The sequence below is a fragment of the Caloenas nicobarica genome, chromosome 1, assembly GCF_036013445.1.
Source record: "Caloenas nicobarica isolate bCalNic1 chromosome 1, bCalNic1.hap1, whole genome shotgun sequence".
In the NCBI taxonomy this organism is placed as follows: Eukaryota; Metazoa; Chordata; class Aves; order Columbiformes; family Columbidae; genus Caloenas; species Caloenas nicobarica.
The window spans coordinates 215,574,395-215,585,874 of record NC_088245.1 but is presented as its reverse complement, the minus strand read 5'-3'; the positions used below and the strand labels follow the sequence as shown (position 1 = coordinate 215,585,874).

The 11,480-nt window shown below is 64.0% G+C and overlaps 1 protein-coding gene across 1 annotated transcript; it reads left to right on the top strand.

Moving 5' to 3' along the window:
• Positions 1–1,084: 1,084 nt before the first annotated feature.
• CHRNA10 (cholinergic receptor nicotinic alpha 10 subunit) lies at positions 1,085–3,885 on the top strand. Its single transcript, XM_065658275.1, has 5 exons — positions 1,085–1,145; positions 1,405–1,550; positions 1,981–2,135; positions 2,732–3,264; positions 3,401–3,885. Exons 1-5 carry the CDS (start codon positions 1,085–1,087, stop codon positions 3,883–3,885), a joined length of 1,380 nt encoding a protein of 459 aa, XP_065514347.1.
• The last annotated feature ends 7,595 nt before the right edge of the window (positions 3,886–11,480 follow it).

Here is an 11,480-nt window from a genome sequence, read left to right as displayed (position 1 = left end):
TGCGGTTTGTGTCCCCTCACCCAGGCAGTGCAGCTCTCCTGCTGCGCCGGCATCGCCGCACAGTGAACATGACACCGGCCGTTTGGCGCAGGGAGCCGGGTCGCTTCAGCTTCGCCTCCTTCCATTATCGTAATTGCGTCTCTGCAAACCTGGCTGCTGCCCGGGCAGAGGAGCAGAGCGGCCGGGATGTCGGGCTGGGGATGAATAATTCACCGCCTGGAAACCAAACCTCCAGCCTTAAAACCTGCTCGGCATCTGCTGCTGGGGAGCAGTGCCAGGGGGCGGCTGGGGGAGCTGGTGGCCGCCCCATGGCTGGAGATGGGGAGATGCCCCCACACCCCGGGGCAGCGACCTCCCTGCCACTTGCTGCCGTGTCCCCCGGGTCACGTCCCTTAACCTCCTGGGGTTTTGTTCTCACCGATGGGAATAACCTTCCTCGGCCTCTCGCTGAGCCTGGAGCAGCGGGAGCTCACGCTGGGCAGGGCAGGGTGGTCCCTTCGCCCCGGGGGTTCCGCGTCCCCCTCGGCTCCTCTCACTGCCCCGGCCCACGCTTGGCTGCGACCTGCTGCGGTCGAGGACCCGTCACCCTTTCAGCCCTGGGGTTTCCTTCTCCAGCTTGCTTTGGGCCAGGATTCTGCGAAGCAACCCCCCTGCCCCGTCCTCCCTGCAGCCCCCCAGGCCAGAGGTGCCTCAGGCAGCAGAAGCTCCAGACGATGTGGAGAGGAGCAACCTTGTCCCTGCCCCACCTCACCGTCCTTGTCACCGCAGTCCCGGCCCCGAGCAATGGGAGCGATGGTTCGGGGTGCTGGGGGGCACAACCTCCCTGAGCACGGGCAGCGAACAGGCAGCGCGGCACTGCCGGGGGGGCTCAGCACCCAGCCCCAGCCCAAAGGGGCTCAGCTGCACCCAAACCTGCTCCCAGCCCCGGCCAGGTCCCCTCGGGGGTCCCTGTGGCCACAGGGCTCCCTGCAGCGGGACCGTCGCTCCCTGGGGGGGCCGTGCCCCCCCGCCCTGTCCCAGCCCTGACGTCACCCCGGCGCTCGCAGGCAGCGCGTCCCCCCGTGTCCCCCGGGACTGCGCGGGGATGGAGCCTGGAGCTCGCCCGCTGCTCGCCCTCTGCCTCGCCAGCTGCCTCCTGGCCCCGGGTAAGCGGCGGGGGAGGCGGCAAGGGGCTCTGACCCCCACCTGGTGCAGGGAGAGGGTCCCCCGGCCACCGCCAGCAGCAGCATCCCCAGCAGGGACAGGGCTGGGGGGACTGGGGCTGGTGGGGAGGAGGGACGGGGGTGCCGGGGTGCTCCCCCAGCCCGCTCAGCTGCCAGCGGGTCCCTGCGGCCGCGTCCTGGGGGTCCCCTGGGGGGACCGGCCGCCCCCCGGCGCTCGCAGCCGCAGCTCTGGGTCCCGCAGGCTGCCGGGCGGCGCAGGGCAGGTTCGCGTACAAGCTGCTCCACGACCTCTTCACCAACTACTCCAGCGCCCTGCGCCCCGTGGAGGACACGGACCGGGCGCTCAACGTCACCCTCCAGGTCACCCTCTCCCAGATCATCGACATGGTGAGCGGCGAAGCGGGGCCGTCCCTGTCACACTCCTGGTCATCCCGTAGCCCCAGAGGGTCCTGCTGGACCAAGAGCTGATGCTCAACCCTCAACACCAGCCCAGAGCCCTCAAAACCAGCCCAGCTGCCCCCGAGTCAGCTCAGACCACCTGAAGACAGCTCAGACTCCCCCAAAACCAGAACACATGCCCCCCAAGTGAGCTCAGACCACCTGAAGACAGCTCAGACCCCCCCAAAACCAGCACGTGTCCCCCGCTAGATGAGCTCGGACCACCTGAAACCAGCTCAGACCTCTCCAATCCCCCAAAACCAGCTCAGACCTCTCCAAGGCAGCTCAGCCCCTCGGGACACGCGAGAGGCCGCTGGGCTGGGTCTCTGGGGGTCGGCACCGGGGTCTGTCCCCCCATGCCCACCTCCCCGCTCGGCAGGACGAGAGGAACCAGGTGCTCACCTCGTACCTGTGGGTGCGCCAGGCCTGGCTGGACGCCCACCTCACCTGGGACAAGGACGCCTACGACGGCATCGACAGCATCCGCATCCCCAGCAGCTACGTCTGGCGGCCGGACATCATCCTCTACAACAAGTGGGTTGGGCTCGTACCCCCCAAAATGCTGCTCCCAGAGCTGGGGGGCTCAGGCTGGGGCGGGGGGGCGTTGCCAACGTTGGGGCTGTGCAGCTGCACAGGGGGTGGGAGCAGGGGGGTGCTGGTGTGGGGGTGCAGAGCGGTGGTCACCCCCACTGGGTGGCAAGGGGAGGGCAGGGGGGGTGGCAGCAGCCAAGTGTGCCCGGCACCCACCTGCCAGCTGGGACATTGTCACTCCTCGGGGGCCGGGTGACATGGGGAGGGGACACTACGCTGGGCCCTGGCCCTGCAGACCCTGCCCCATGTGATAGGACCAGAGGAAACGGCCTCAAGTTGCGCCAGGGGAGGTTGAGGTTGGATATGGGGAACAATTTCTTCCCCAAAGGGCTGTGGGGCATTGGAACAGGCTGCCCAGGGCAGTGCTGGAGTCGCCATCCCTGGAGGGGTTGGACAGACGGACATGAGGTTCTCAGGACATGGGGCAGTGCCAGGGCTGGGGAACGGTTGGACTCGATGAGCTTGAGGGGCTTTTCCAACCAAAATGATTCTATGTGGGACTCGGGGCCATCCCGGATCCACGGCCATCCCTCTCCCAGCGCCGACGACCGTTTCGGTGGCTCAATGGAGACCAACGTGGTGCTGCGCTCCGACGGGCACATCATGTGGGACTCGCCTGCCATCACCAAGAGCTCCTGCAAGGTGGACGTCTCCTACTTCCCCTTCGACGGGCAGCAGTGCCGCCTCACCTTCGGCTCCTGGACCTACAACGGGAACCAGATCGACCTCCGCAACCGGCTGGACACCGGGGACCTGACGGACTTCGTGGAGAACGTGGAGTGGGAGGTGCTGGGCATGCCAGCCACGAGGAACGTCATCACCTACGGCTGCTGCTCCGAGCCCTACCCCGACGTCACCTACACCTTGCTCCTCCGCCGCCGCGCATCCTTCTACATCTTCAACCTGCTCCTGCCCTGCATCATGGTCTCCTTCCTGGCACCCCTCGGCTTCTACCTGCCGGCCGACTCTGGGGAGAAGGTCTCGCTGGGGGTGACGGTGCTGCTGGCCCTCACCGTCTTCCAGCTGCTGGTGGCAGAGAGCATGCCGCCCTCGGAGAGCGTCCCGCTCATCGGTGAGCCCCGACGGCACCCCGGGCGCTCCCAGGGCACCGGGTGGTGGGCAGCACCCGCAGCGGGGGCTACAGCGCGGGGACGGGGGTGCGGGGTCTCTATCCTCCGCCGCGGCGTCAACACCCATTGCCCACGCAGGGAAGTACTATATCGCCACCATGACCATGATCACGGCTTCCACCGCGCTGACCATCTTTATAATGAACGTCCACCACTGCGGCCCCGGGGCCCGGCCCGTGCCCCCCTGGGCCAGGCGGCTCATCCTCCACCACATGGCCCGGCTCTGCTGCGTCTACGAGGTGGGCGAGAGCTGCAAGAGCCCCCGGCGGGCGCCGGGCAGGCGGGAGGGCAGGGGGGACGCCGGCGTGTCGGGGGAGAGCCCTGGGGAGGGGGAGGTGGGCGCCGAGCCGGGGGGCTGCCCCCGCGGCCGCTGCCTGTGCCATCACGACGGGCTGCTGAGGAACGTCGGCTACATCGCCAGCTGCTTCCGGCGTCACCGGGCCTCCCAGCGCCGGAACGGCGAGTGGAAGAAGGTGGCCAAGGTGATGGACCGATTCTTCATGTGGGTCTTCTTCCTCATGGTCTTCCTCATGAGCGTGCTGGTCCTGGGCAAAGCTGCCTGATGGCCCCGCAGACCCACCACCCCCTGCACCCCTGCCCACGAACCCCGGGGGGCAGCAGGGGCGGTGGGCGCCCTGTGAGGGTGGCTGGTCCCGAACGCCCCCTGGTCCCCCATGGAGCTGCAGCGTGGGGGCTCCACCAGCGATGGGAAAGAGGAACCCAACGGCGGGACCCCCACCCTGGCTGGGGCTGAAGGGTCACGACCTCCCCGGGCGGCTGCGCCAAGGCGTGCGCCCACATCCCTCCACTGCAGCCTGCGCCCGAGAAATCCAGCAAACTGGAAATAAACCCTGGGGAGTGTGTCCTCCCTCTGCGGCCTGGGGGTGTCCCAGGATCTCACTGCCCCGGGGAGGGGCTGCGGCACCAGAACCAGTGCCGTGGGCCGGGGGTGTGCATGGGGTGGGCAGCAAAGAGGCGTGGGACCCTCGGGGACCCTTCTCTCCATGGGGCCATGCCCGCTCCTCACAGCCCCATCTGGAGCTCTGCAGGGGGGTAAGAGAGGAGTAAGAGAGGCAGAGCCTTTCCCTGGGGGGATGTGGATGTATATATAGATATAAAGACTTATATCGACACACATATACATGTGGAAGCCACTGGCTGGCAGGGCCCTGTTCACTGAGCCATCCCAGTCCCCCAGTTATCATAGAATCATTGAATCATTTTGGTTGGAAAAGCCCCTCAAGATCATGGAGTCCAACCGTTCCCCAGCCCTGGCAGTGCCCCATGTCCTGAGAACCTCCTGTCCGTCTGTCCAACCCCTCCAGGGATGGTGACTCCAGCACTGCCCTGGGCAGCCTGTTCCAATGCCCCACAGCCCTTTGGGGAAGAAATTGTTCCCCACATCCAACCTCAACCTCCCCTGGCGCAACTTGAGGCCGTTTCCTCTGGTCCTGGCGCTTGTTCCTGGGGAGCAGAGCCCGACCCCCCCTGGCTCCAAGCTCCTTTCAGGCAGGTCAGAGATCAGAAGGTCTCCCCTCAGCTCCTGTTCTCCAGCTGAACCCCCAGCTCCCTCAGCCGCTCCCATCACACTTGTGCTCCAGCCCCTCACCAGCTCCGTTCCCTTCTCCCAACTCGCTCCAGCACCTCAAGGCCTTTCTTGAGCCCCGAGGTGATTTTCGTGCTCCTGGTGCCGCCATTTTGTGCACTGAGGTGATTTTGGTGCCCCTGGCGCCGCCATTTTGTGCACTGAGCTGATCCCGCCACCCCTGGCGCTGCTATTTTGAGCCCTGAGCTGAGGGGCCCAGAACCGCCCCCAGGGTTCGCGGTTTGGCCTCCCCATTCCCAGCACAGGACGGTCACTGCCCTGGGCCTGCTGGCCACACCAGTGCTGGTCCCAGCCAGGTGTATGAAGATATCAGTGTAGCTCAAGGGTCTCTTCCATCACCCCAAAACCACACATGAAACCCTGCAGCACCCTGAGCTGCAGCCACCACTCCAGGTGTTGCCGGGCACCTCCCGTCCCCTCCTGCGTCCCCACCTGTCTGCCAACCTGCCCGCCCAGGGGCCGGGTCCACTGCAGCCCCCCGAGATGCTGCTCCAGCGCCTGGCAGCCCCAGGGAGCGTCCTGAGGGAGGGGGCACCCCGACCCCATCCCCCCCGGACACTGGCTGGGGAGAGGATGTGTGTGGGAGGGATGAAGGGATCTGGCCCTCGACAGCTCCATGACAAACACGTGGAGCTCCCTGGGGCAGGGGTTGTGGGGCCCGGCGGGAGCCTTGGAGCTGCTGCCCCCCCGGCCAGGGCAGGTCGGTCCCAGGGTCCATCGGTGGCCGCACAGCCCAGCCCGTGACAGCCACAGTCCCAGGAGATCCCAGCCCCTCAGGGACCCCTGCCCAGCCCCAGGGGAGGGGGGCCCTGCTCTGTCCTCGGGGTGTGGTGGGACCCCCCCCAGACGAGCCCCCCTGGTCCCTCTGGCTGCCGCAGCTCCGCTCCCGCTCCTCACGCCACGGTGACTTCAGGTGGTGGCAGGTCCCTCGGGGGGGTCACCACTGGGACAAGACCCGGCGCACGAGCGGAGCGCAAACCTGGGGTGGGTGTATCCAGCGTTTTGGGGCTGGGCACCTCCAGCGCTGTTTGGGGACAGGACTGAGGATGTGCTGGGGCTGGTGGTGGGGAAGGGCCTGTTGAGCCACGCGGGGCCCTGGGCTGTCTCTGCTCAGGGAGGGAGGAACCAGCTCAATGTTGGGGCAGAGACAGGACCGGACTCATGAGGACGGAGGCACCTCTGGGCTCCAGCTCATCCAGCCCTCTGAGCTGGTGGCTCAGGACACTGTCCAGCTGGTTTTGAGTATCTCCAGGGATGGAGACTCCACCACTTCTCTGGGCAACCTGTGCCAAGGCTTGGGCAGCCTCACACTGAAAAGTGTTTCCTGACGTAACAGAATCACAGAATGGTTAGGCTTGGAATGGGCCTCTGGAGATCATCTAGTCCAACCCACCCCATGTTCACGGGACCCTCCTGTGTTCCACTTTGTGCCCATGGCCCTGGGCAGCACTGGGAAGAGCCTGGCCCTGTCCTGGCCCCGTCCTGGCCCGCTCCCTGCAGCGATTGCTGGACATGGCTGATCCCCCTGAGCCGGCTCTTCTCCAGGCTGAACACCCCAGCTCTCCCAGTTGAGGATCCCCCCCCTCAGCCTGCTGGCCACGCTCCTCCTGATGCAGCCCAGGACACCTTTGCTCACGGCCAACTTGGTGCCCACCAGGACCTTCTCTGCTGAGCTGCTTTCCAGCCGGGTGGCCCCAGCCTGGGCTGGTGCCTGGGCTGGTTCCTCCCCAGGGCACGAATCTGCACTCGTTGGACTTCGTGAGGTTCCTGTCAGCCCATTTCTCCAGCCCACCCAGGTCCCCAGACGCCAGCACATCCACTGGAGCACCAGCATACTCACCCCCACCAATTTTGTGGATGCCAGCCCGTCCTGCTGAGTTTGGGCACTGAGGGGGTCAGACCCCGAGCTGTGGGGTGGCTGGGTGGAGCACAGCACCGCAGTCAGAGAAAACATTTAATTTTTTTTTAACAAGTCAGATGGGAGGGGGGTGTCCTAGGAGGGCTCCCAGCCCCACGCCCCCGGCCGCTCAGTAGTAGTGGAACCCGTTGCTCTTCTGGGGCCAGCGCTGCCACCACGGGGGCTTGCAGAAGCTGATGCGGGGGCGCCGGCAGCGGCGTCTCCACCAGGCCCTCAGCCAGCCCCACAGCCGGGCGCAGCCCTCCCGCAGGTACCGTCCTGCCCTGCGCAGCCCCGGGGCCACCCGGCCACGCGTCCCGGCCGTGGGCACCCACCACCGGGGCCTGGGCTCCGCCGCGGGGCTGCTGCCCCGCGCCACGGGGCTGCTCCATTTGAGCCCCACCGAGATGTGACTGTTCATCTCCATGGAGCTGCTCCTGCCTGGGCCTGTGTCGTTGCTTTTTTGTGGTTCCACGGAGCTCCTCCTCTTCTCTTCCATGAGGCTTCTCCCGCCCAGCACCACAGGGTGGCTCCTGCCTGACTCCATGGGGCTTCTCCTGTCCAGCTCCATGGAGTTGCTTCTGTCTGGACCTGCGTCCTTGTCTTTGTCTTTGTCACCATCCACAGCATCGTCCATGTCCGCGTCCACCCACGGCAGCTCCTCTCCAAGGTGCTCGGGATACTCTCTGGCCCCCGGCAGCCCCAGCTGGACTTGCTCATCCACCCTGGCAGCGGGGATGGAGGGGTCCCCGGGGGGGGTCCCGCTGCAGGAACCCACCACGCCGTGCCACTGGGCCAGCTCTGCCCGCAGCTGCTCGCGGCGCCGCTCGGTCACGGCCTGGAAGGCCCGGACAGTGTGGACAAGCTCCAGGACGAGCTTCCCCTTGGCTGTGGCCATGCCTGGGGGGCTGCGGGGGGGCAGCTCCACATTCGCAGGGCTTTGCGCTCTGCTCCTGACGTCTCTGGGGCTCTGTGTCCTGTCCCTGCTGTCCCCAGGGCTCTGCACTCTGCCTCTGCTGTCCCTGGGGCTCTGTGCCCTGTCCCTGCTGTCCCTGGGGCTCTGTGCCCTGTCCCTGGGGCTCTGTGCCCTGTCCCTGCTGTCCCTGGGGCTCTGTGCTCTGTCCCTGGGGCTCTGTGCCCTGTCCCTGCTGTCCCTGGGGCTCTGTGCCCTGTCCCTGGGGCTCTGTGCTCTGTCCCTGCTGTCCCTGGGGCTCTGTGCCCTGTCCCTGGGGCTCTGTGCTCTGTCCCTGCTGTCCCTGGGGCTCTGTGCCCTGTCCCTGTGGCTCTGTGCCTTGTCCCTGCTGTCCCTGGGGCTCTGTGCCCTGTCCCTGGGGCTCTGTGCCCTGTCCCTGGGGCTCTGTGCCCTGTCCCTGCTGTCCCTGGGGACTTGATCTTGCTTTGTCCCCCCTGGCAGCCCCAGTGGGGTGTCTTGGCCAAGAGCTGGTCCTGGCTCACCCACTGGCCCCTCCACAGCCTTGGGGGACCAGGGGGGTCCCAGTTGTTCAAGCGCCGCCGGCTCCGCCATCGCGCCAGGATAGGGCTCCAGGAAGGAGCAGAGGGAGCCCAGGGAAGAGGAGCTGCTCCCCGACAGGGAGCCCAGGGAGTCCATGGAGGCCAGCGGCGCCCGCGGGGACAGGCGCTCCCTGCACGACACCTCCACTCTCGCCCTGCAGAGGAGGAGAAGGAAGAGACCCCACTGCGCCCCGGCCCCTCCGGCGGGACCCACAGCAGCACCTCCTCCTTAGGGTACTGGGCAGGGGCTGAGGGTCTGCAGCAGGACCTGGGGGTCTCCCCAAGCACTCACCACATCTCCAGGGTTGAAGTGGGCTTCTCCACTCTGTCTGCTTGCAAAGCAGCTGCTGAGGGAGCAGACGGAGTGAGCGGCCGCAGCCCCGGGTCAGGGGGTGTTGCTCATTTGTGGGGCGCTCAGTGCCGCGGCCACTCACTGCTCTGCTCCTCCGGCTGGGCTCTTGCCAGGCTTGTCTGATGCTTCGACTTCTTCCACCATCTCTGCAGGAAACCCAGGAGCTGGGTGAGATGGGAGCAGCTCCCAGCCCCACACGGCACATCACCCCATGGTGCAGTGCAGTTCACACATTCATGGAATCACAGGATGGTTGGAGGGCCCTTCCCAGCCCCCCAGTGCCCCCCTGCCATGAGCAGGGACATCTGCACCAGCTCAGGTTGCTCAGAGCCCCGTCCAGCCTGGCCTGGGATGTCTCCAGGGATGGTTCAGCCACCACCTCTCTGGGAACCTGGGACAGGCTCTCACCACCCTCAGGGCAACAATTTCTTCCTCATGTCCGGCCTGAATCTCCCTCCTTTAGTTTAAAACCATCACCCCTTGTCCTGTCACAACAGGCCCTGCTCAAAAGTCTGTCCCCATCTTTCTTCTCGGCCCCTTTTCAGTCCAGAAAGGCCGCAATAAGGTCTCCACGGAGCTTCTCTTCTCCAGCTGAACAGCCCAGCTCTCTCAGCCTGTCCCACAGCAGAGCTGTTCCAGCCTCGGGTCATTTCTGGGGCTCCTCTGGCCCCTCTCCAGCAGCTCCATGTGTGTCCTGTGCTGAGGACCCAGAGCTGGCCCAGCACTGCAGGGGGGGCTCACAGAGCGGAGCAGAGGGGCAGAATCCCCTCCCTCCACCTGCTGCTCACGCTGCTGGGGATGCAGCCCAGGACACGGGTGGATTTCTGGGCTGCCAGCGCACGTTGCGGCTCATGTCCCATCTTTCACCCCCAGCACCCCCAAGTCCTTCTCCTGGGGGCTGCTCCCCATCCCTCCATCCCCAGCCCGGACTGATGCCGGGGGTTGCCCTGACCCAGGTGCAGGACCTTGCACTTGGCCTTGTTGAACCCCATGAGTTTCTCATGGCCCCACTTCTGCAGCTTGTCCAGGTCCCTCTGTTCAGTGTTCGGTGCGGTGCAGCGATCACCCACCTGGAGCGGCTTGGCCCGCAGCATCTTGGAGACCAGCTAGAGCTGCGGAGTGAGCATCAGGAGCGGGAGCAGCCCAGCTGGGCTGGGGAGGTCAAAGTGCCCCATGGCACAGATTGCGATGTGGATCCCCAGCGACCTCCTCCGTTCCCCAGTGACGGGACTGGTGTGCCCCTTTGTGACACCGTGGGGCAGGCAGAGCCCCACTTTGTGACACCCAGTGTCCTCCCCTGGCCAGTGCAGTGTCACAGATGGTGGGGGAGACCCCCCACCTCAGGATCCCTCTCCCCCCCGCCATGATGGACGTGCAGGGGCACCCTCCACCTGAAATGTTAAAAAATTCAATGTTTTCTCTGCTGCCAGCGCCCTGCACTATAAGGCTCACCAGTTTGGACAACCTGAAATTATATGAGGTAATCATAAAGCTGATGAAACTGCAGAGAAAGTGTGGAGTGGTAATGGGTGCCCTGATTCCACAAAACCCAAATGGGAGCAGATACTACTATAGCAAATGCTGAAAGATATGCAATTGGACCTAAAATGTAAAATTAGGCTAATCAAATAGTGAAACAATGTGTGATATATTGTAAAAATAATCCTAAAATGGGGTTAAAGCCTCCACCTGGAGAGGTAAAAAGAGGGAATACTCTCGGAGAATATTGGCAAATTGATTTTTCTGGATTACTGAAGTGTAATTGTTATATCTTGGTATTAGTAGATACTTTTGCTGGGTGGCCTGAAGCTTTCCCATGCCAGACCAACAAAGTTCAGGGAAGTAGCAAAGAAAATATTGAATGCAATCACACCAAGGTTTGGGGTTCCAGGCAGGATCTCGTCAGATCGAGGCCCACATTTTACAGCGGAAGTAAAAGCGGGAAAACCTGGTCAAATGCACATTTTGGGGAGCCAAATGTTCACTGAATATATGTTGTCCTTGGAAAAAACTTTCTCACCATTACGCAGGTATATCCAGGAGACAGCAGCTGTGCCATGGGATGTACTTGTACATCTTTGGACCTGGAAGGACGAACCTTTGAAAGAGCGCTGGAAAGGACCCTGTGCGGTATCGTTCAGCTGTGAAACTTAAGGGAGTCGATTCCTGGATCCACTACACTAGAATAAAGGAAAGTACAGAGACTGGGTGGAAATCAGAAGAGATCACTCCTTAAATGCAAAAACATAAGACAACTTCAGGAACTGCACTGTTTCAATTATTTCCCCTTCTCCTCCATAGTTACTCCACAGTGATGTATATAACAAGTGTTCTCCTGATCCTCAGCGTGATGTCAGGAGGAGAGATCCCCGTGCACCCAGCGCTGCAATAAACCCGTGTCGGCTTTCTGAACTGTCACTGCATTTGGAGAGTTTCCTTGGTTACAATTTTGGTAACAGGATCGTGAATTTTTTTTTTAAATGCGTAACGAAACGGTCATTATAAACCCCTCGTCACTGCCGGGGGGGGGTGGTTTCCGGGGGAATCGTGGGGAGGGACGGGAGGAGGAAGCGGGTCCCCGCGTGGTCCGGGACCCTCCAGGGTGCCCGTACTGGTCCCAGCACAGTGGGGACCGGGTCCCCTGTCCCCTCCCCGAGGGCAGGGCCGTGTGTTGGGCACTTGTGCTGTTCGGAGCACCAGTACCCGACCCACCGCCCGGACCCAGCTGATCCCGGAGCACAGACCCCCCATCCTGAGACCTCCTGGGGACCCGAACCTGCACCCCAGTGAC